The 25,612-nt window shown below is 37.7% G+C and overlaps 1 protein-coding gene across 3 annotated transcripts in view; it reads left to right on the top strand.

Annotated features, from left to right (window-relative positions):
• ABR (ABR activator of RhoGEF and GTPase) overlaps nucleotides 1-25,612 on the top strand; it is a 1,041,787-nt gene that overhangs the window by 844,473 nt on the left and 171,702 nt on the right. For all 3 annotated transcript variants that reach the window (XM_053706127.1, XM_053706128.1, XM_053706129.1), the window contains 4 exons: nucleotides 5,789-5,929; nucleotides 8,089-8,210; nucleotides 9,224-9,392; nucleotides 13,444-13,566. In XM_053706127.1, the coding sequence (XP_053562102.1) occupies nucleotides 5,789-5,929; nucleotides 8,089-8,210; nucleotides 9,224-9,392; nucleotides 13,444-13,566 (555 nt within the window). The remainder of the gene's footprint in view (nucleotides 1-5,788; nucleotides 5,930-8,088; nucleotides 8,211-9,223; nucleotides 9,393-13,443; nucleotides 13,567-25,612) is intronic.

Raw genomic sequence — 25,612 nt, 5'->3', positions numbered from 1 at the left:
GTCCAACCCAACAACAGTTTTCCAGTTTTAATAGATTTTATGATTTTTAAAATTCTACACTTTTAATCCATTGGAAACATTTTTTTGCCTTTTTCATGTGGCATTTACTTGGCTGTTTATGCATTGAGAGTTCTTGCCGATACTCAGTTCATGTTAATAAACCAGTTTTTTAAAAAAACACATTCATCTAAATGTTCATTTATGATTGCAGTGAAGTGTCTCAAACTAAAAATTTTTATTGCACCTGCTGTGAATTGATATTTTTTTTTACTCAAGTGAAAACACATACATTCAGATATATTAGCCAGTCACCATCTATACTGAATTAATTCATTTTTAACTTTCACTTTGGTCTTGTAAATTGTGTTTTTTATTTATTTTTCTTCAATACAAAACATTTTTTGGGAAAGTGATGCGAGTTTGGCAGTAACATGTACTGAACTACAGTACCCTCTAGTGATGTAATTATGTATGACAGGGGAGCAGGTCTTGAATAAAAAAAGTACTTCATTTCATTTAAAACTCTTACTGCCAGATTACGAGTTTTGCGTTATGAGCCGTGCGGTACTAACTTGCACGTTATTGTCACCGCTCACTTACCTACAGCGCTGGTATTACAGGTTTTTACAAACCCGGCGTTAAAAGGCAAGAAGTGAGAGTAGAGCAAAATTGTGCTCCATACCGCACTCCAATACCAGCGCTGCTTAAGTCAGCGGTGAGCTGGTTGTACGTGCTCATGCACGATTTCCCCATAGACATCAATGGGGAGAGCCGGCTGAAAAAAAGCCTAACACCTGCAATAAAGCAGCGTAAAGCTCCGTAATGCAGCCCCATTGATTCCTATGGGGATACCAAATTTATGTTTACACCAAACACCCTAACATGAACCCGGGTCTAAACACCCCAAATCTTACACTTATTAACCCCTAATCTGCCACCCCCGACATTATACTGATTAACCCCTAATCTGCCACTCCGGACATCGCCGCCACCTACATTATACTTATTAACCCCTAATCTGCTGCCCCCAACATCGCAGACACCTACATTATATTTATTAACCCCCTAATCTCCCGCCCCCAATGTCGCCGCAACCAACCTACATTTATTAACCCCTAATCTGCTGCCCCCAACGTTGCCGCCACTATAATAAACATATTAACCCCTAATCTACCGCCCCTAACGTCGTCGCCACTATACTAAATTTATTAACTCCTAAACCTAAGTCTAACCCTAACCCCCACTAACTTAAATTAATTAAAATAAATCTAAATAAAACTTACTATTAATAACTAAATAATTCATATTTAAAACTAAATAATTACCTGTAAAATAAACCCTAAGATAGCTACAATATAACTAATAGTTACATTGTAGCTAGCTTAGGGTTTATTTTTATTTTACAGGCAAGTCTGTATTTATTTTAACTAGGTAGAATAGTTACTAAATAGTTATTAGCTATTTACTAACTACCTAGCTAAAATAAATACAAATTGACCTGCAAAATAAAACCTAACCTAAGTTACACTAACACCTAACACTGCACTACAATTAAATAAATCCACTAAATTAAATACAATTAACTAAATTCAAACCAATTCGCTAAATTACAAAAAATAAACAAACACTAAATTACAGAAAATAAAAAAACAAATTACAAGATCTTTAAACTAATTACACCTCGTCTAATAGCCCTATCAAAATAAAAAAAGCCCACCCAAAATAAAGAAAACCATAGCCTAAATTAAACTACCAATAGCTCTTAAAAGGGCCTTTTGCGGGGCATTGCCCCAAAGAAATCAGTTCTTTTACCTGTAAAAAAATAATACAAACAACCCCCCCAACAGTAAATCCCACCACCCACACAACCACCCCCCAAATAAAACCCCAACTAAAAAAACCTAAGCTCCCCATTGCCCTTAAAAGGGCATTTAGCTCTATTGCGGCCCAAAGCCCTAACCTAAAAAAAAACACACAATACACCCTTAAAAAATCCTTACACTAACCCCCGAAGATCAACTTACAAGGAGAAGTCTTCATCCAAACGGCAAGATGTTCTCAACAAAGCCGGCAGAAGTGGTCCTCCAGACGGGCAGAAGTATTCACCCAGACAGCATCTTCTATCTTCATCCTTCCGACGCAGAGCGGCTCCATCTTCAAGACATCCAGCGCGAAGCATCCTCTTCAATCGACGTCTTCTTGCTGAATGAAGGTTCCTTTAAATGACGTCATCCAAGATGGTGTACCTTAGATTCAGATTGGCTGATAGAATTCTATCAGCCAATCGGAATTAAGGTTGAAAAAAATCCTATTGGCTGATGCAATCAGCCAATAGGATTGAACTTCAATCCTATTGGCTGATCCAATCAGCCAATAGGATTGAGCTTGCATTCTATTGGCTATTCCAATCAGCGGTAGTAAAAAATCAGCGTTATGAGCCTTAACGCTGTTTCTCCAACATTGGTGTGTCCGGTCCACGGCGTCATCCTTACTTGTGGGAATTTTCTCTTCCCCAACAGGAAATGGCAAAGAGCACAGCAAAAGCTGTCCATATAGCCCCTCCTCAGGCTCCGCCCCCCAGTCATTCTCTTTGCCGCTCTGAACAAGTAGCATCTCCACGGAGATGGTGAAGAGTATGTGGTGTTTAGTAGGGAATGAGTTTCCGCAGACCAGAGTGGATCATTGTCACGACCGACGCCAGTCTATTAGGCTGGGGCGCGGTCTGGGACTCCCTGAAAGCTCAGGGTCTATTGTCTCGGGAGGAGTCCCTTCTTCCGATAAACATACTGGAACTGAGAGCGATATTCAATGCGCTCCAGGCTTGGCCTCAACTAGCGAAGGCCGGATTCATAAGATTCCAGTCGGACAACATGACGACTGTAGCTTACATCAACCATCAGGGAGGAACAAAGAGTTCCTTGGCGATGAGAGAGGTATCCAAGATCATCAAATGGGCGGAGGATCACTCCTGCCACCTATCTGCAATTCACATCCCAGGAGTAGACAACTGGGAGGCGGATTATTTGAGTCGTCAGACCTTCCATCCGGGGGAGTGGGAACTCCACCCGGAGGTCTTTGCCCAGTTAACTCAATTATGGGGCATTCCAGACATGGATCTGATGGCGTCCCGTCAGAACTTCAAGGTTCCTTGCTACGGGTCCAGATCCAGGGATCCCAAGGCGACTCTAGTGGATGCATTAGTGGCGCCTTGGTCGTTCAACCTAGCTTATGTGTTTCCACCGTTTCCTCTCCTTCCCAGGCTCGTAGCCAGGATCAAACAGGAGAAGGCATCGGTGATTCTGATAGCTCCTGCGTGGCCACGCAAGACTTGGTATGCAGACCTGGTGAATATGTCATCGGCTCCACCATGGAAGCTACCTTTGAGACAGGATCTTCTAGTACAAGGTCCATTCGAACATCCAAATCTAGTTTCTCTACAGCTGACTGCTTGGAAATTGAACGCTTGATTTTATCCAAGCGTGGGTTTTCAAATTCAGTGATAGATACTCTGGTCCAAGCCAGAAAACCTGTGACTAGGAGGATTTACCATAAAATATGGAAAAAATATATCTGTTGGTGTGAATCCAAGGGATTCTTCTGGAGTAAGATTAAAATTCCTAAGATTCTTTCCTTTCTCCAAGAGGGTTTGGATAAAGGGTTGTCAGCGAGTTCTCTAAAAGGACAGATTTTTGCTTTATCTGTTTTGTTACACAAACGCCTGGCAGCTGTGCCAGATATACAAGCTTTTGTACAGGCTTTGGTCAGAATCAAGCCTGTTTACAGACCCATGACTCCTCCTTGGAGTCTAAATTTAGTTCTTTCAGTTCTTCAAGGGGTTCCGTTTGAACCTTTACATTCCATAGATATCAAGTTACTATCTTGGAAAGTTCTGTTTTTGGTTGCTATTTCTTCTGCTAGAAGAGTTTCCGAATTATCTGCTCTGCAGTGTGATCCACCCTATCTGGTGTTCCATTCAGATAAGGTCGTTTTGCGTACCAAGCCTGGTTTTCTTCCAAAAGTTGTTTCCAACAAGAATATTAACCAGGAAATAGTTGTTCCTTCTCTGTGCCCCAATCCAGTTGTTACATACTCTGGTAAGAGGAGAGGACAAAAAGCTACTGCTACCTTTCTTTCTTTCTGGCTGAAAAGCATTATCCGATTGGCTTACGAGACTGCCGGACGGCAGCCTCCTGAACGAATCACAGCTCACTCCACTAGGGCTGTGGCTTCCACATGGGCCTTCAAGAACGAGGCTTCTGTTGATCAGATATGTAAGGCAGCGACTTGGTCTTCTCTGCACACTTTTGCCAAATTTTACAAATTTGATACTTATGCTTCTTCGGAGGCTATTTTTGGGAGAAAGGTTTTGCAAGCCGTGGTGCCTTCTGTTTAGGTAACCTGATTTGCTCCCTCCCTTCATCCGTGTCCTAAAGCTTTGGTATTGGTTCCCACAAGTAAGGATGACGCCGTGGACCGGACACACCAATGTTGGAGAAAACAGATTTTATGCTTAAGTGATAAATTTCTTTCTCCAACGGTGTGTCCGGTCCACGGCCCGCCCTGGTTTTTTAATCAGGTTTGATAAATTTCTTTCTCTATACACTACAGTCACCACGGCACCCTATAGTTTCTCCTTTTTTTCTCCTAACCGTCGGTCGAATAACTGGGGGGCGGAGCCTGAGGAGGGGCTATATGGACAGCTTTTGCTGTGCTCTTTGCCATTTCCTGTTGGGGAAGAGAATATTCCCACAAGTAAGGATGACGCCGTGGACCGGACACACCGGGGCATTCCAGACATGGATCTGATGGCGTCCCGTCAGAACTTTATCAGGTAAGCATAAATTGTCCTTTTTTTTACATTTTTTGTTACAGGTTTCTTGCATGTCGTAATATAAACATAAAACAATGGTATAGTTTAAATCTTCTGGGTCTCCTGAAAAAAGAGATATATATAATATGGGTGGGTTTCTCATGGAAAAATTACCTACATTAGGGCTTAAATATGAACAGGATCTAAAAACGGCAATACGGTTCAGCAGAGGGGTGAAATGGCTCAGCATTTAAAGGGTTAAACACTACATTTGATGCTCCCTCCTCCCTAGGTTTCACTGCAGGTATATGAAGGAGAGTTACTGCACATATGCAAATACATAAGCCCTGGAATGCAGTGAAAGTTAGATTTCAATATGGCGGCACTCCTGAATAGAGGGAGGTGGGGAACAGCCTCAATACATATACAGTGCATTTAAAATTGAATGGCCCTTAAATGTTGGAAATTATGACACCCATTAATATTTATTAACAACATGAGAAAATAATTTTTTAATTTTCCTGTATATTTTACTAATGTGCCATACTGAACTCAAATATTACTTTATTATGTAGCTATATCATCTGTAACGGCCAAACTGGGAGAAATTATTAGTTTTCAATCATAGTTTTTTGCCAAATAGAAATCTTTTCCAACCTTGTGAATAATGAGCATTGCAGTATGTACATATTATAGCACATTAATATATACTGTTAGTGTGTATACAAACATTCCATCTCATCTGGTAGCTCTTTCCCTTTTGACACTCCAATAAGGATAATGCTGGTGAGCCAATCAGAAGGCATGTGCAAATATGCTCCAATCACTACCCATATTCTTATCTGGAGCAAACGTGTTTTTCAGGAGTGCATCTTTGACTGTGTGTTTAACTGATTTGCATAGTGATGTGATTATTATTTATTTTTTGTATTACATAAATCTGTTATACAGTATATACGGTTTTGTGTTTAATTCCAGGATCTTCTTAAACACACTCCTACTGATCACCCAGACTACGCCCTGTTGCAAGATGCACTCCGTATTTCCCAAAATTTTCTTTCTAGCATCAATGAGGACATTGATCCCAGAAGGACTGCAGTTACTACACCAAAAGGAGAGGTGAGAAATGCAGTAAAGATCTAGGCATGACCCAATTAAACCTAAAGAAAAGTACCCTCTTGTTGCATCTTACAGTTTGATCTCAGTATAAGAAAAACATAGTTTCTCGCTGACTCCTTATTTTAATATCTGCATTTTTTTATTTTACTACTTTTTATTGCACATTAAAAAACAGTGTGATCGTGTAGTAGACATTTGCATATTTTTTTATCTGCAGTTATCTTAAAGGGATACTAAACCCAAACATTTTCTTTCATGATTCAGATAGAGCACTCAATTTTAATCAACTTTTTAATTTACTCCTATTATCAATTTTTCTTTGTTCTCTTGCTATCTTTATTTGAAAAAGAAGGCCTCTAAGCTAAGGAGCCAAACAATTTTTGGTTCAGAACCCTGGACAACATTTATCCACCAATCAGCAAGGACAACCCAGGTTGTGAACCAAAAATGGTCTGGCTTCTAAACTTACATGCTTGCTTTTCAAATAAAGATAGCAAGAGAATGAATAAAAATTGATAATAGGAGTAAATTAGAAAGTTGCATGCTCTATCTTAATTATGAAAGATACAATTTGGGTTCAGTGTCTCTTTAAGCTTCCATAAAAAAATTGAGTAACATTATTCATCCCCTTCATATACATCATACTCTATTTTTTCCTTTTTTTGTCAAGCGGATTATAGTTCATTTATGATGTTGTAAGAAAGCACACTTCAGCTAAAAATACCCCAACTAAAAAGCTTAATTGTTCTTGTATTTACATAGCACAGTGTGACATCAGTACTGTGAATGCTTGCAGGACTTATTCAAACCAGTTATGAACAGCTGTGCTTCTGCTCACAAAGAGCTCATTCATAGGACACTGCGGGACAAACATGTACTTTAAAGGGACTTTAAACACTAAATACATGCTAGATAGAATGATGCATTCAAAGAAAAGATTAGTCCATGACTAACATGTAGATGTATTTTTTAAAGTTTCATTAGTTGTTTAAAAAGTGACAAAATAAGTGTAAAGTTTTAGTGTCTTTAAAACACTGGAAGCTGCCATGTTGTAACTTGTGTTACCTTCTCTGCTGTGGCCAATTAGGGTCGTTATAAATTGGTCACTAGAGTGTGCAGCCAATGGTTGTGCTGGATTTAACAGTGTTCTGCACTTCCATTTCTAACAGGAACTGAAAAGCTCACAATTTCAGAATGGAATACAGGCTAATAGGACAAAATAAATAATGAAAGTATATTGCAGAGTTGTTTTATTATATACAATTTATAATTTTATATTAACATCTCAAAGTGTTTAATGTCCCTTTAAGTCAGTAATATCAAAAGTAGAGGATGTGTCACCATTTAGATAAAGACCCTAGGAAATTGGTGACAGTATTTTTGAGTGTGTGTGCTCAAAACAGTGATTGCTTGACCAACAGTGGTAGCTTTTTGAAAATATAAAGACATTACAGAAACATTTAAAATGTTTTATTTATTTTGATTCAGTTATATATATCTATATACAGTATATATATGCAATTTACTTATCACCCCAAATGCCGCAAGTAAAACCAAGCAGTATGTCCATAGGTGGAGTGCCAACACATTTGCTATTAGGGACACCTTGGACACTCATGACATAGGTTTCGTAGGAGGTTGCTTGTATTCCATTCCTTAAAACATATGTTGCAAGGTTAATTTATATAGCAGCTATTTTATCAAACAATTCCAATTTGTTTTAGGGGACTTTGAAGAACCAGATATAACTAGAGTCTTCTACAATATATCTTGTCTCCAGTCACCAAGTTCCCCTGACAATGCAGATTTTAGAATATCCATGTTGGTTTATAAGAGCACAGCTATGTTGCTTCATCCCTAAAGGCTTTATAATCTGATGTCACTTGACCACCCAAATAATAACTAAAAAAATTACTAAACAGACAAGGAGGGCAAATGCAATATATTATTTGTTGTTGGTACTTTAGCAGTATTGTTGGGTTTGAACTGACTTCTTTGGGGGAAAAGGTTAGCTAAATGAGGAGGTACCCATTCAGGGTGAAAGAAACCATAGAGTCCAGTCATGCAATAATGACTTTTGCATTTAGGAAAAGTTCCTGGTATTTGGCCTTCTACTCTATGTCTCACCTGTTATCACCTTTTCAACCGTTTTGTTTTAGACCCGGCAGCTAGTAAAGGACGGTTTCTTGGTTGAACTCTCTGAAAACTCCCGCAAACTGCGGCATCTCTTCTTGTTTACAGATCTACTTCTCTGTGCCAAGCTCAAGAAAGCGGCAGTTGGGTAGGTGATATTAGTACTTTAAGTGGACTCATTGGTGCAATTAAAAATAGTAAAAGCACAATCATATTATGTTTGTTTACAAGATTGTAGATAATATTCCAGGTATTAGCGACCAGGCTTGTCCAACCGAAGGTCTAAAGGTTAAAATTAATTTTATCTGTCCCTTCAAGTCTATAAACTGCATACTGTAATAGCAATATTGTTTTCTACTTATTAAATATGGACTGATGGAAATATAAGAGAAAAAATTTTGTGGGAGACCTTGTTTGTCTATCTGGGCTATAAAATGACATATTTTTCTTCATTCTCTTGCTATCTTTATTTAAAAAGCAGGAATGTAAAATATAGGAGCCAGCACATTTTAGGTTCAGCACCCTGGATAGCGCTTGCTTATTGGTGGCTACATTTAGCAAACCAATAAGCAAGCATAACCCCAGGTTCTGAACCAAAAAAGGCAGATTCTTAAGCTTTACATTCCTGCTTTTTAAATAAAGATAGCAAGAGAACGAAGAAAATTTGATAATAGGAGTAAATTCGAAGGTTACTTATAACAGTAGACAACACTCAGTGTGAAATTGTATCCCAGATTATCACCGTAATCACTACAAATTGTGGCAACCTGAGTGAATTGGAGAATACACTAAGGATAGCTGCTTACATCAAAACCGTCTCACAACAACGTCAATAGTGATACATAGTACAGTATACACCTATTTATCTCTATATCTTAAGTGCTACAGTAATTTGTTTTTAAGTAAATTGTTTAATAAAATAATATACTTTAAGGACCAAATATCTTGTGTAAAACTTGTATTAGTTATTTATCCTAAATACCTAGCCTGTCAATTTGGTGAGATTTTTATCAACATTTGAGAGATTACATTTAGGTATTGTGTGATCTTAAAACCTGGCTATAGTGTGGTTAAGTATTTTCTGCCTCTACTTCAGAAATGTATACTTTTCCATCATGCAAAATAACAATGCAATATACACTGGTTCATTGCTACCTACAGGAAACACCAGCAGTATGATTGCAAATGGTACATCCCGTTGGCTGACCTTGTTTTTCCCTCCCCGGAGGAGTCAGAGCCCATCTCTCAACTCCATGCTACACCAGACCATGAAATAGAAGAGATGAAAGCAAAGATCTCTGTGCTCAAAAGTGAGATCCAAAAAGAGAAGGTCTGTAAATTCCCTATCATTTATTTATTTATTTTATATACAAACTTTGTAATGCTTTCTTAGTTTTCCGTATGCAGTTGGAATGAGAGCGATTCTTTTTTATAGTCTGAATATTTTTTTAAATCGAGACATAAAAAATGACATGTTTAACAAATTACAATGTAAAAGACCAAACCATTTGTATTTTTTTGGCTTAATAACAAAAATTATAGGTAGCTGTGTTATTTATTTATTTACACACATATATATATATATATATATATATATATATATATATATACAGTTGTGCTCGTAAGTTTACATACCCTGGCAGAATTTATGATTTCTTGGCCATTGTTCAGAGAATATGAATGGTAACACAAAAACTTTTCTTTCACTCATGGTTAGTGTTTGGCTGAAGCCATTTATTATCAGTCGACTGTGTTTACTCTTTTTAAATCATAATGACAACAGAAACTACCCAAATGACCCTGATCAAAAGTTTACATACCCTGGTGATTTTGGCTTGATAACATGCACACAAGTTGACACAAAGGGGTTTTAATGGCTATTAAAGGTAACCATCCTCACCTGTGATCTGTTTTCTTGTATTTAGTGTGTGTGTGTGTGTGTATAAAAGGTAAATGAGTTTCTGGACTCCTGACAGACCATTGCATCCTTCATCCAGTGCTGCACTGACAATTCTGGATTCTGAGTCATGGGGAAAGCAAAGAATTGTCAAAGGATCTGCGGGGAAAGGTAGTTGAACTGTATAAAACAGAAAAGGGATATAAAAAGATATCCAAGGAATTGAGCATGCAAATCAGCAGTGTTCAAACTCTAACAAAGAAGTGGAAAATGAAGGGTTCTGTTGAAACCAAACCACGGTCAGGTAGACCAACTAAAATTTCAGCCACAACTGCCAGGAAAATTGTTCGGGATGCAAAGACAAACCCACAAATAACTTCAGGTGAAATACAGGACATGTGATGTGGCTGTTTCAAGATGCACAATACGGAGGCACTTGAAGAAAGATGGGCTGCATGGTCGAGTCGGCAGAAGAAAGCCATTACTACGCAAATGCCACAAAGTATCCCGCTTACAATACGCCAAACAGCACAGAGACAAGCCTCAAACCTTCTGGCACAAAGTCATTTGGAGTGATGAGACCAAAATTTAGCTTTTTGGCCACAACCATAAACGCTACATTTGGAGAGGAGTCAACAAGGCCTATGATGAAAGGTATACCATTTTTCCCGTTTTCGGGATGTGTGAGCTACAAAGGCACAAGAAATTTGGTCAGAATTGATGGCAAGATGAATGCAGTATGTTATCAAACAGAATGCCTCATTTTCCACTTCTTTATTAGAGTTTGAACACTGCTGATTTGCATTCTCAATTCCTTGGATATCTTTTTATATCCCTTTCAACTACCTTTTTCCCACAGATCATTTGACAATTCTTTTTCTTTCCCTATGACCCAGAATCCAGAAATGTCAGTGCAGCACTGGATAAAAGATGCAACGTTCTGTCAGGAGTCCAGAAACTCATTTACCTTTTATACACACACACTAATTACAAGCAAACAGATCACAGGTGAGGATGGTTACCTTTAATAGCCATTCAAAACCCTTTGTGTCAACTTGTGTGCAGGTTATCAGGCCAACATCACCAGGGTATGTAAACTTTTGATCAGGGTCATTTGGGTAGTTTCTGTTGTCATGATGATTTAAAAAGAGTAAACACAGTTGATTGATAATAAATGGCTTCAGCCAAACACTAACCATGAGTGAAAGAAAAGTTTTTGTGTTACCGTTCATATTCTCTGAAAAATGGCCAAGAAATCATAAATTCTGCCAGGGTATGTAAACTTATGAGCACAACTGTATATATATATATATACATACATACAGGTGAAACTCGAAAAATTAGAATATCGTGCAAAAGTTAATTTATTTCACTAATGCAGCCTAAAAGGTGAAACTAATATATGAGATAGATTCATTACATGCAAAGCAAGATAGTTCAAGACGTGATTTGTCATAATTGTGATGATTATGGCTTACAGCTCATGAAAACCCCCAAATCCACAATCTCAGAAAATTAAAATATTGTGAAAAGGTGCAATATTCTAGGCTCAAAGTGTCGCACTCTAATCAGCTAATTAAGCCATAAAACCTGCAAAGGGTTCCTGAGCCTTTAAATGGTCTCTCAGTCTGGTTCAGTGGGAATCACAATCATGGGAAAGACTGCCGACCTGACAGTTGTGCAGAAAACCATAATTGACACCCTCCATAAGGAGGGAAAGACTCAAAAGGTTTTTGCAAAAGAAGTTGGATGTTCCCAAAGTGCTCTATCAAAGCACATTAATAGAAAGTTATGTGGAAGGGAAAAGTGTGGAAGAAAAAGGTGCACAAGCAGCAGGGATGACCTCATGCCTGGAGAGGATTGTCAGGAAAAGGCCATTCAAAAGTGTTGGGGACTTTCACAAGGAGTGGACTGAGGTTGAAGTCAGTGCATCAAGAGCCACCACACACAGACGGATCCTGGACATGGGCTTCAAATGTCGTATTCCTCTTGTCAAGCCACTCCTGAACAACAAGCAACGTCAGAAGCGTCTTACCTGGGCTAAAGAAAAACAGACCTGGTCTGTTGCTCAGTGGTCCAAAGTCCTCTTTTCTGATGAGAGCAAATTTTGCATCTCATTTGGAAACCAAGGACCCAAAGTATGGAGGAAGAATGGAGAGGCACACTCTGCAAGATGCTTGAAGTCCAGTGTGAAGTTTCCACAGTCTGTGTTGATTTGGAGAGCGATGTCATCTGCTGGTGTTGGTCCACTGTGCTTCATTAAGTCCAGGATCAACGCAGCCGTCTGCCAGGAGATTTTGGAGCACTTCATGCTTCCTTCCGCAGACAAGCTCTATGGGGATGCTGACTTCATTTTCCAGCAGGGCTTGGCACCTGCCCACACTGCCAAAAGCACAAAACCTGGTTCAGTGACCATGGGATTACTGTGCTTGATTGGCCAGCAAACTCGCCTGACCTGAACCCCATAGAGAATCTATGGGGCATTGCCAAGAGAAATATGAGAGACATGAGACCGAACAATGCAGAAGAGCTGAAGGCCGCTATTGAAGCATCCTGGTCTTCCATAACACCTCAGCAGTGCCACAGGCTGATAGTTTCCATGCCACGCCGCATTGAGGCAGTAATTGCTGCAAAAGGGGCCCAAACCAAGTACTGAGTACATACAGTATGCATGCTTATACTTTTCAGAGGTCCGATATTGTTCTATGTACAATCCTTGTTTTATTGAGTGCATGTAATATTCTAATTTTCTGAGATTGTGGATTTGGGGTTTTCATGAGCTGTAAGCCATAATCATCACAATTATGACAAATCCCGGCTTGAACTATCTTGCTTTGCATGTAATGAGTCTATCTCATATATTAGTTTCATCTTTTAGGTTGCATTAGTGAAATAAATTAACTTTTGCACAATATTCTAATTTTTTGAGTTTCACCTGTATATATAAATGAAAATACACACACACACACATATATATGTATTTATTTCTTGCTAACACAATTACAAGATACAAATGTGTTACACAAATACTTAAAGGGACAGTAAACCTTATCGCTGTTTTACAGACCCGCTCTCTGTACTCTGCTGAGCGGGTCTGTTGTTTTTACTGAGCGCATCGGGCCAGCTGTATAGTCACAGCCCGGCCCGACCGCGCCATTAGACACAGTGCAGCTCGCTCCTGCTCTGTCTGACAGCGGGAGCGAGCTGCATTGTGTCTAATGGCGCGGTCGGGCCGGGCTGTGACTATACAGCTGGCCGGATGCGCTCAATAAAAACAACAGACCCGCTCAGCAGAGCCCAGAGAGCGGGTCTGTAAAACGGCGATATTTTTTAAAAATAAAAAGGCAATATTATGATTTAAAATGTTTGGCTAATGTAATGTTATATAATTCTGCACTATGTGCAGAATTATATAACATTTTTTTTAAGGTTTACTGTCCCTTTAAAGTTATTATCATTCACTTCTTCTCTTTATTTTCTGTAGAAATCCAATAAAGGGTCAAGTCGTGCCATTGACAGACTAAAGAAGAAAATGTTTGAGTATGAATCCTGGCTTCTTCTCTTCTCTCCTACGATTCCCTTCCGAATACATAACAAGAATGGCAAGGTAGGACTATACTTTGGGAGGAAGCCAAGTAAGATTGGATATCGGCATCTGCATCACTCCTGCAGAGATGGTGGGCTAAGCTAGAATGTATCAAAGCTACAAACATGAATCAGCCTTGGTTTTATGCCTTTGAGGATTGTGTTGAGACAGCAGTGCTTATTTGCATGCTTTGAACATTTAGGCAGGGGAAGGGAGATGCCAGGAGGGGAATTCTTCTATATCTAATGTAAAAGTGAGTCAGGCTGTCTAGGGAACATTGTGTAAGTGATCTAGGAGTTGTTTTTTCCTATAACAAAACTTTTTTTTTTTTTTAAACTAGTTTTACTTTAATCCTACACTTGGACTTTTTTGTGAGCTTAAATCACAAAAACATAAATTATTAACAGTTAAGTGTTCAAAGTTTGTTAGATGAAACAATTGCAAACATGTAAATGGCAGTACTGAAGTGCATCTCACAGGATAAGGAACCGTAACTATACAACATTCTATACAGTGATTTATTGTGCTCATTTATATATTTCTCTAATTGGCCACAAGATGAGATAATCATACTCAAGATATGTTTCAGAGGGTGCGTTTCTGGACTACAAAACAATGCAAACTAAAGTTGGTTGTGTTTGCAAATATTTTGCAGTGCAGTATATATACCATGAATATAAATGTAATGATATATATATATATAATATCCATATAATATACTGTATGTAATAATTAGTAAATAATATAGCTTTAATGTCCTGGAGAGTTTCCCAACTGCAGACCTTTAAGTACCCCCAACAGGCCTGGTTTTCATTATAGCTGAACCAGTGCACAGGTGAAGTAATCAACTGATCAGTTACCAAACTGCTCTCATCCATCAGATGATTATTTCACCTGTGCTTTAGTTCAGCTATAATGAAAACCAGGACTGTTGGGGGGTACTTGAGGACCGCGGTTGGGAAACACTGCTTTAAAGGGATACTCTACTCCCAGATTTTTTTATTATTTAAAAAGATAGATAATTTCTTCAATACCTATTCCCATGCATAACTAACACTATTATATTAATACACCTTTTACCTCTTTGATTACCTTGTATCTAAGTTCCCTTATTTCAGTTCTTTTGACAGACTTGCATTTTAGCCAATCAGTGCTGACTCATAAATAACTTCACAGGAGTGAGTACAATGTTCTTTATATGGCACGCATGAACTAGTGTGGTCTAGCTGGGAAAAACTGTCAACCTGCACTGAGATAAGAGGCGGCCTTCAAGGGCTTAGAAATAAGCCTACCTATGCTTAGCTTTCAACAAAGAATACCAAGAGAACAAATACAATTTGGTGATAAAAGTAAATTGGAAAGTTGTTTAAAATTGCATGCCCAATCTGAATCATGAAAGATTAATTTTGACTAGACTGTCCCTATAACAAAAAGACAATACAGCAGTGGTTTTAGCTGGGCCCTGAATCAGACACACATAGTTGCATACCTCAGAACATGTTCTTTTGTTTGCATTTGGGTCTTTGATTAACTTGCTGTTGTCTCTTTGATTGTTATTGATTATTATTGATTATTTCTCCAAATGTCCAACATTTCCACTTATGATCACAATATTTAAAGGAATATTCCTGTCTGCTAGAGCGTAAACAGACCACATAGTGTAGTCATGGGGGCCAAGAGGGGGCATTTGCCCCTTCGCCTAAATTTTCCTCCCCACTTGGAGTAAAACTGCAGAGAGAAAAAGAAAATAAAATGTCCATTTTTATATCTTTTAATTCTTCCAATGTAGTTCAGTGTTAGAGGAAGAAGCACAGTATTCTGGGATTTACAAAGCATTCTGGAATTTTTAATTCACCCTATGCTACTGCAGTTCTGGACTCCAATACCCAGCATGCATTATTTCCCTCCCTCTCTTGAACTGGTGATCCTATGAAGGAACATGAGTGTTCATGTGTGACAAAACATAACAAGCCTCTCATAAGCGCGCTGGGGAAAGTCAGATAAGTTCTGTTACAGTTACACACAATTTGTGGGGGGGTTTTTCTTTTTCTCTCCTTGCACCCTTGTGGCACTGTATATTTTTTTACTAGTTACACAATGAGGAGCAGCAGCATTCAACAATGCTGATTGACACCAATGAACAAGCAAAGTATTACTAAATCCTGCTGCTACCTGTATAACTGCTAACAATCTGTGTGTACAAAGTAGTAGAAGAATGGCAGACACCTTGCAATTGGAAGGCAAAGGAAACAGGGATTACAGGGAGCTAGGTCTGCGTAGTATGGCTCCCCTTGAACCCCCTATTCTGTATGTGCATTATTATTTAAAGGGATATTAAACACTAAATAAATGCTAGGATGATGCATTTAAATAAAGATTAGTCTGAGAATAACATGTAGATGTATTTTTTAAAGTTTCATTAGTTGTTAAAATAAGCGTAAAGTTTTTGTGTCTATAAAACAATGAGAGCTGCCATGTTGTAACTTAAGTTAACTTCTCTGCAATGGGACAATTATAAATAAGTCACTAGAGTGTGCAGCCAATGGCTGTGTGGAATATAACAGTGTTCTGCACTTCCATTTCTAACAGGAACTGAAAAGCTCACAATTTCAGAATCGAATTACAGGAAAAGGGGACAACATAAATAAATGTATATTGCAATGTTTTTTTTTATATATATATATATATATATATATATATATATAAGTTATCATTTTATATTACCATCTCAAAGTGTTTAAAATTGTATGTTCTACCTAAATCATACAAAAACAATGCTGGGTTTCATGTCCCTTTAAATAGCTTTTTCTTAGGCTTAGAATTGTGTAGTCTAAGGATTGGTTAAAGGGACATTAAAGAACTTTCCAGTTTACATCTATTTGCTTAATTTGCTTGGTATCATTTGTTGAAGGAGCAGCAATGCACTACTGGTTTCTAAATGAACACGTGGTGAGTCAATGACAATCAGAGTGTATGTATATATATATATATATATAATATGCAGCCACCAATCAGCAGCTAGAACATAGGTTCTTTGCTGTTCCTGAGCTTACCTAGATAAACCTTTCCGCAAAGGATCACAAGAGAAGGAAGCAAATTAAATAGTAGAAGTAAATTGGAAAGTTGTTCAAGATTGTATGATGATCTATCTAAATCAGTGTTTCTCAACACAGGCCAAAGTTTCATTATATCTTGACTAGAGCATAGGTGAAATAATCTTCTGAAGGGTGAGAGCAGGTTAGTAACCATGGATACTGATCAGCTGATTATTTCACCTGTGCTCTAGTTAAAATATAATGAATATCTGGCCTGTTAAAGGGCCATAATACCCAAATGTTTAAACACTTGGAAGTGATGCAGTATAGCTATAAAATGCTGACTAGAAAATATAACCTGAGCATCTCTATGTAAAAAAGAAAGATATTTTACCTCAAAAGTTTCTCAGTAGCCACATCCCATTGTAAAGGACTTCTAAGCAGCATATCAGTATGTCTATCCCGGGACAGCCAAAGGGTTGAGCCTCGTGCACTCTCATGTTATTTCCCTATTCAGTGTAAAGAAGTTTACAATGAAATCTCATGAGATCACAGTAAAAAAGTTCATGACCTCAGCATTGCTGATTCTGATTGGCTGCTGTTCATTTCTTAATTTTTTTTATTATTTTTTTACCTGCAGCTGGGCTGCAGCTGAGTATAACTTTTTACGCAGCACTTACTTTGCTGAGCTGAGGAAATTGTGAGGTAAAATATCTTCCCTTTTTACATAGAGATGCTCAGGTGATATTTTCCTGTCAGCTTTTTACAGTTATACTGCATCAGTTTCAAGTGATTTAGCATATGAGTATTATGTCCCTTTAATGGTCCTGAGGACTGGAGAAACACTGATCTAAATTGTGAATGTCTAATTATGACTTTACTGTGCCTTTAAATAAAAACAGTCTGCAGGCAACAAGTGGCAGGCAGTATGGTACAAAGCCATTCTCCATGACCCTTTTTTAAGACCTCACTTGCACACTGGTGTATATGCTGCTGAGTATAAAATTATAGGAAAACAGGTTAATGTGTCTATGTGCCTTATTTTGACAGATTACATGTTTTCAAGACCTATGAGCATGGACTAAACTTTACAGTTATTATGTGTAATACATAAACAATTGTAGGTATGCATATGTGTTTGTGCTCACAGGATTCTTTTATAAAAAAATATATAGATATACAGTACATATATTTATTATGAAGGTAAATAATTCAAATATTGTCAAAACGTAGCTCCAAACCAACCTTCAAATATTTCCTGCTGCACCAATACAAATTCCCCGTGTCAGTATGTGAGTGACAGTGTGTGTGTCAGTATGTATGTTTCATTGTGTGTCAGTATGTATGTTTCATTGTGTCAGTATGTGTGAGTGACATTGTGTGTGTCAGTATGTATGTTTTTAATTGTGTTTCAGTATGGGTGAGTGACAGTTTGTGTGTCAGTATGTATTTTTCATTGTGTGTCAGTATGTATGTTTCTCTATGTGTTAGTTTGTGTGAGTGACAGTGTGTGTGTCAGTATGTATGTTTCATTGTGTGTCAGTTTGTGTGAGTGACAGTGTGTGTGTTTCAGTATGTTTTTCAGTATGTGTGTTTCATTGTTTGTCAGTAAGTGTGAGTGTATCAGTGTGTGTGTTTCATTGTGTGCGTGTTTTATTGTGTGCCAGACTCAGTATGTGTGATTGACAGTGTGTGTGTATCAGTATGTATGTTTCATTATGTGACTGTGACAGTGTGTGTGTGTCAGTATGTGTGAGTGACAGTGTGTGTGTCAGTATGTATGTTTCTTTGTGTGTCAGTATGTGTGAGTGACAGTGTGTGTGTCAGTATTTATGTTTCATTGTGTGTCAGTATGTGTGAGTGACTGATAGTGTGTGTGTGTCAGTAGTGTGTATGTTTTATTATGTGTTAGTTTGTGTGAGTGACAGTGTGTGTGTCAGTATGTGTGAGTGACAGTGTGTGTGTCAGTATGTATGTTTCATTGTGTGTCAGTTTGTGTGAGCGACATTGTGTATGTGTCAGTGTCAACATGCTAATATATCTGTGTGTGTTAGTCTGAATGTGTCTGTGCCAATGTATTTGAGTGCATAAAAGAAGTGTATGAAATTGTATTAAAGTTTAGCATGTAGTAACTTCAAAATGTATAGTGTAAACTAGGACTAGTATTTTAGGGAAATTTTCAACCCCTGATTTATTTTTTTTATTTTTTATATATATATATATATATATATATATATATATATATATATATATATATATATATATCTCAAACCTTGATCAAGAAGAGAAAGAGGTTTATGGTAAAACCTCATCAAAGACTGGGAATTCAGCAGCAAAAGAATAAACAAAGCAGCAGCACCAGTTGATCAAGGTTTGATAAATGTTTAATGGGTCTGCACCATACTAATTATATGTTGACCTTCTCAAAAACGTTTTCGTATATGAGTTGGTATCTCTGTGTGCATTTAGGAAGCTAAATATACACCTGCAACACTATACTAACTTAGCAGTTTTTCCATCAATATTATCTAGTATATATATATAGCAGCAAAAAAGACTTGCACTCTCTGGTTCTTTTCAAAAATCTTTACTGAGACAGTGTAACATTTTGGGGATAATGAATCCCTTTCCTCAGAAGGGGATACATTATCCCTGAAACGTTACACTGTCACAGTAAAGATTTTTGAAAAGAACCAGAGAGTGCAAGTCTTTTTTGCTGCTTTATTAATATTTACTAGCACCCTGGCAGATGAGTTGGAGGTGAGAGTGCACATCCCTGCTACATGTGTGTGTGTGTATATATATATATACACACACAAGTAGCTGGGATGTGCACTCTCACTTATTTACTTGCTGTCAGGGTGCTAGTGCAATAAGTAGAAAAATGAAAAACTCACTGGTCTTTGCCAAAAGTCTTTACTGTGACAAAAATCGAACGTTTTGGGGATAATGTATCTGAGGAAAGGGATACACTATCCCCGAAATGTTAAATTTTTGTCACAGTAAAAACATTTTTTGAAAAAACCAGTGAGTGCAAGTTTTTCATTTAAATATATATAATATTTTACTTTTTTGCAGACGCCCATGAGGGTAGTACTGTAAATGCATTGAAGAGCACTGGCTATGCCTACTCACATAACATGAGATGCTGGACTTTCACACTAATATATCCGGTGCCAAAAATAGCCTCTGACACAATCTGCATTTGTTTAACAAATGAATGACAAATTACAAATTTTTGCTTATGCCAAATAAATATTGTCCTAGCAACTATAAAATTATCTTATTACAATTGTTTAAAAGATCAGACTCTGAGGAGGACTTATATCTCCAGCCCACAAAATGCTTTTTGACTCTGTGCCTTTCTCAATATGTTACCAGCCTTATACCAATGCTCCCAAATAATCGCCTAGATTACGAGTTTTGCGCTAGAGGCTGTGCGGTGCTAATGAGCAGTTTATGCTCACCGCTCACTTACAGACAGCGCTGGTATTACGGGTTTTCACAAACCCGGCGTTAGCCGCAAAAAAGTGAGCGTAGAGCAAAATTTTGCTCCACATCTCACCTCAATACTAGCGCTGCTTACATTAGCGGTGAGCTGGTAAAACATGCTCATGCACGATTTCCTCATAGGAATCAATGGGAGAGAGCCGGCTGAAAAAAACCCTGCAAAAAAGCAGCGTAAAGCTCCTAACGCAGCCCCATTGATTCTTATGGGGAAAATACATTTATGTCTACACATAACACCCTAACATGAACCCTGAGTCTAAACACCCCTAATCTTACACTTATTAACCCCTAATCTGCCACCCCCAACATCGCCGACACCTGCATTATATTATTAACCCCTAATCTGCCGTTCCGGACACCGCCACCACCTACATTATACTTATGAACCCCTAATCTGCTGCCCCCAATATCGCCGACACCTACATTTTATTTATTAACCCCTACTCTTCCGCCCCCAATGTCGCCGCAACCTACCTACATTTATTAACCCCTAATCTGCCGCCCCAACGTCGCCACCACTATAATAAAGTTATTAACCCCTAAACCTAACTCTAACCCTAAACCTAACACCCCCTAACTTAAATATAATTTAAATAAATCTAAATAAAATTACTACAATTACCTAAATAATTCCTATTTAAAACTAAGTACTTAACTATAAAATAAACCATAAGCTAGCTACAATATAACTAATAGTTACATTGTAGCTAGCTTAGGGTTTATTTTTATTTTACAGGCAACTTTGTATTTATTTTAACTAGGTAGAATAGTTATTAACTATTTAATAACTACCTAGTTAAAATAAAGACACATTTACCTGTAAAATAAAACCTAACCTTAGTTACAATTACACCTAACACTACACTACAATTAAATTAATTACCTAAATTAAATACAATTAATTACAATTAAATAAAATTATCTAAAGTACAAAAAACCCCACTAAATTACAGAAAATAATAAAGAAATTACAAGATTTTTAAACTAATTACCCCTAATCTAATCCCCCTAACAAAATAAAAAAGCCCCCCAAAATAAAAAGCCCTACCCTACACTAAATTACAAATAGCCCTTAAAAGGGCCTTTTGCGGGTCTTTGCCCCAAAGTAATCAGCTCTTTTACATGTAAAAAAAAATTACAATCCCCCCCGCAACATTAAAACCCACCACCCACACAACCAACCCTACTCTAAAACCCACCCAATACCCCCTTAAAAAAACCTAACACTAACCCCTTGAAGATCACCCTACCATGAGAAGTCTTCACCCAACCGGGCCGAAGTCCTCAACGAATCCTGCAGAAGTGGTCCTCCAGACAGGCAGAAGTCTTCATCCAACCGGGCAGAAGTGCTCCTCCAGATGGGTAGAAGTCTTCATCCAGACTGCATCTTCTATCTTCATCCATCCGGCGCGGAGCGGGTCCGTCTTCAAGACATCTGACGCGGAGCATGCTCTTCTTTCCACGGCCGATTTTTTTCTACCTTAATTTCGATTGGCTGATAGAATTCTATCAGCCAATCGGAATTCAAGGGACGCCATTTTGGATGACATCATTTAAAGGAACCTTCATTGAGTCATCGGCCTGGAAAGAAGAGAATGCTCTGCGTCGGATGTCTTGAAGATGGACCTGTTCCGCGCCGGATGGATGAAGATAGAAGATGCCGTCTGGATGAAGACTTCTTTCCATCTGAAGGAGACTTCTGCCTGTCTGGAGGACCACTTCTGCTCGGTTGGGTGAAGACGTCTCCCGGTAAGGTGATCTTCAAGGGGTTAGTGTTAGGTTTTTTTAAGGGGGTATTGGGTGGCTTTTAGAGTAGGGTTGGTTGTGTGGGTGGTGGGTTTTAATATTGGGGGGGGGATTGTAATTTTTTTCAGGTAAAAGAGCTGATTACTTTGGGGCAATGCCTGCAAAAGGCCCTTTTAAGGGCTATTTGTAATTTAGTGTAGGGTAGGGCTTTTTTATTTTGGGGGGGGGGGCTTTTTTATTTTGTTAGGGGGATTAGATTAGGGGTAATTATTTTAAAAATCTTGTAATTTCTTTATTATTTTCTCTAATTTAGTGTTTTTGGGTTTTTTTTGTACTTTAGATAATTTTATTTAATTGTAATTAATTGTATTTAATTTAGGTAATTAATTTAATTGTAGTGTTAGGTGTAATTGTAACTTAGGTTAGGTTTTATTTTACAAGTAAATTTGTCTTTATTTTAACTAGGTAGTTATTAAATAGTTAATAACTATTTAATAACTATTCTAGATAGTTAAAATAAATACAAAGTTGCCTGTAAAATAAGAAATAAACCCTAAGCTAGCTACAATGTAACTATTAGTTATATTGTAGCTAGCTTATGGTTTATTTTATAGGTAAGTATTTAGTTTTAAATAGGAATAATTTAGTTAATTGTAGTAATTTTATTTAGATTTATTTAAATTATATTTTAGTTAGGGGGTGTTAGGATTAGGGTTAGACTTAGGTTTAGAGGTTAATAACTTTATTATAGTGGTGGCGATTAGGGGTTAATAAATGTAGGTGGGTAGGTGGCACCGATGTTAGGGCCGGCAGATTAGGGTTAATAATATTTAAATAGTGTTTGCGATGCGGGAGTGCGGCGGCTTAGGGGTTAATATATTTATTATAGCGGTGGCGATGTCCGGTTTGGCAGATTAGGGGTTAAAATATTTATTTTAGTGTTTGCGATGTGGGGGGGGCCTCGGTTTAGGGGTTAATAGGTAGTTTTTGGGTGTTAGTGTACTTTTAACACTTTAGTTAAGAGTTTTATGCTACGGCGTTGTAGTGTAAAACTCTTAACTACTGACTTTTAAATGCTGTACCAGGCTTGACAGGAGAGGGTTTACCGCTCACTTTTGGTCAGACTCATAATACTGGCGCTATGCAAGTACCATTGAAAATATAGGATACGCAGTTGACGTAAGTGGATTTGCGGTATTTCCGAGTCTGGCCAAAAAAGTGAGCGGTACACCTGTACCTGCAAGACTTGTAATATCAACGGGCGTTAAAAAGCAGCGTTAGGACCTCTTAACGCTGCTTTTAAGGCTAACGCACAACTCTTAATCTAGGCCAATGTTTGGGTGATTTGTCTTACAAAATAAACCAACAGCTCTCGTATCTGGTCTTGTTTATAGCCCTGTCTTGCCGATGTCGGCAAGACTGCACTATATCTACATATATCTGCGAGTGAGGTATGCAGTATTATCGCAGCTTCGCCACTGTCGGCAAAGCTGTACTAGTAAACTCCTTAATGACCTACAAAGTTAAGGGTACGTCGGTCGTTAGGGGGTTAAAGTGAAGGTAAACTTTGGTGAATGAAAGTCCGTTTTTTATAAATACTATTAAAAACAGGGGCACTTTCATTCATCAAAGTTTACAAAGCAGCCGTTTTGATTAAAAACTTACCTTTTTTTCTTTTCACAGCCAGAGCAGCTTCCCTCTCCTGGAAATCCTCTCTTCACACGTCAGCAATGACTAATTCGGCTTCCTCCAATCACAGCATGGCCTCAGGCAATGACTTCCCTGGGGGGAAAGCCGTGATTGGAGGAAGCCGGATTAGTCATTGCTGACGTGTGAAGAGAGGAAATCAAGGTGGGGGAAGCTGCTCTGGCTGTGAAAAGAAAAAAAGGTTTTTAATCAAAACTGCTGCTTTGTAAACTTCGATGTATGAAAGTGCTCCTGTTTTTAATAGTATTTTTAAAAACAGGCTTTCATTCACCAAAGTTTACCTTCACTTTAAGGACAGTAAACACATTAAGATTGCAATATAAAATGCCTAAACGTACAGTAAAATCAAAATTAAACATTTATAATCCAGATAGAGCATACAGTTTTAAACAACTTTCCATTTTACTTCTATTATTAAATTCTCTTCTCTTGTTATCCTTTGTTAAAGCATCATCCTAGGTATGCTGATAACAGCTTAGAAGCGTGCACGTGTCTATAGCAGTCTACGGCAACAGTATTTGTAGCATTGTATAACACTGCAATAAGACAAAAAAGGGGGTGTACTGGCGCTCAAGGCCTAGGGAATAGTGGATATGTGGAGATTAATATTTTGGTATTATAACAAAAATATATCAAGGTAATATCAAAGGAAGTTATTAAGCTTATTGTTTGGGACTGAGATATGTGAATAGTGTATGGAAATAGTAAGAAGGAACTTCGGCTATTCTCTATATCTCCTAAATACTAAGGACTAGCTCGTAGTAAAGCAGGTTACAGTAGTAAAAGGATTAGTATATTGCCGGTACCTAAACACAGTAATAATTTATTGTATACAGTGCCAACATAAATATAATAATTATTATTCGCTAAATCAAAAAGTGAATAAATAACTTTAATATACAAATAAGACCATATAATATAAAACCATTTCATATAAAATTATGTCATTTAAAATTCATTTGACATAGAATTAATCAATTCTAAGCTTAAAAATAAGGCCAGTGTTTTCTATAGAGACAATCTGTCTATTAGAAAAAGGAATAATAATGTACCTTAGTAAAAAAAACACCTCTCTCTACGTCTAGAGTGAGAGTTTTAAAATCTTAACACGAAAGGAATGGATCCGCTCTCATTAGGAGAGATTGAGCGTTATAGTGGTAACGCCATCTCGGCAGGATGCATTGTCAGCTGTTTCCCGATGTCCGATCGAGCTCGAGTTATCTCCTTGCTTAAGAAGTTCTTGGCCCAGGTGGTGTCTTTACTCCTGTCTTGGCGGTGGTTTCTTCGGCGTGGAAGGAGCTCTGCTTCACTTCCAGACGGTGTGCCAGACACAAAATCCTTTTGTGTTAAGATTTTAAAACTCTCACTCTAGACGTAGAGAGAGGTGTTTTTTACTAAGGTACATTATTATTCCTTTTTCTAATAGACAGATTATTGTCTCTATAGAAAACACTGGACTTATTTTTAAGCTTAGAATTGATGAATTCTATGTCAGATGACAGAATTTTTATATGAAATGGTTTTATATTATATGGTCTTATTTGTATATTAAAGTTATTTATTTACCTTTTGATTTAGCGAATAATAATAATTATTTTTATGTTGGCACTGTATACAATAAATTATTACTGTGTTTAGGTACCGGCAATATACTAATCCTTTTACTACTGTAACCTGCTTTACTACGAGCTAATCCTTAGTATTTAGGAGATATAGAGAATAGCCGAAGTTCCTGCTTACTATTCCCATACACTATTCACATATATCAGTCCCAAACAATAAGGTTAATAACTTCCTTCGATATTACCTTGATATATTTTTGTTATAATACCAAAATATTAATCTCCACATATCCACTATTCCCTAGGCCTTGAGCGCCAGTACACCCCCCCCCCCCTTTTTTTTGTCTTATTTCTGTGTCTGAGGGTTATTGTATGAGGGACCCTTTTGTACTAGGCTATTAGGGAATCCATAGCGCCAACTATTTTTCCTTTATAACACTGCAATAAACAATGTTGCAAACACTGCTGCCAGATGGCTAAAGACATGTGCACGCTCCTGAGCTCACC

The sequence above is a fragment of the Bombina bombina genome, chromosome 3 (genome assembly GCF_027579735.1).
Source record: "Bombina bombina isolate aBomBom1 chromosome 3, aBomBom1.pri, whole genome shotgun sequence".
NCBI lineage: Eukaryota > Metazoa > Chordata > Amphibia > Anura > Bombinatoridae > Bombina > Bombina bombina.
The sequence above is the reverse complement of the archived record's forward strand: the minus strand, read 5'-3'. Positions and strand labels throughout refer to the sequence as shown.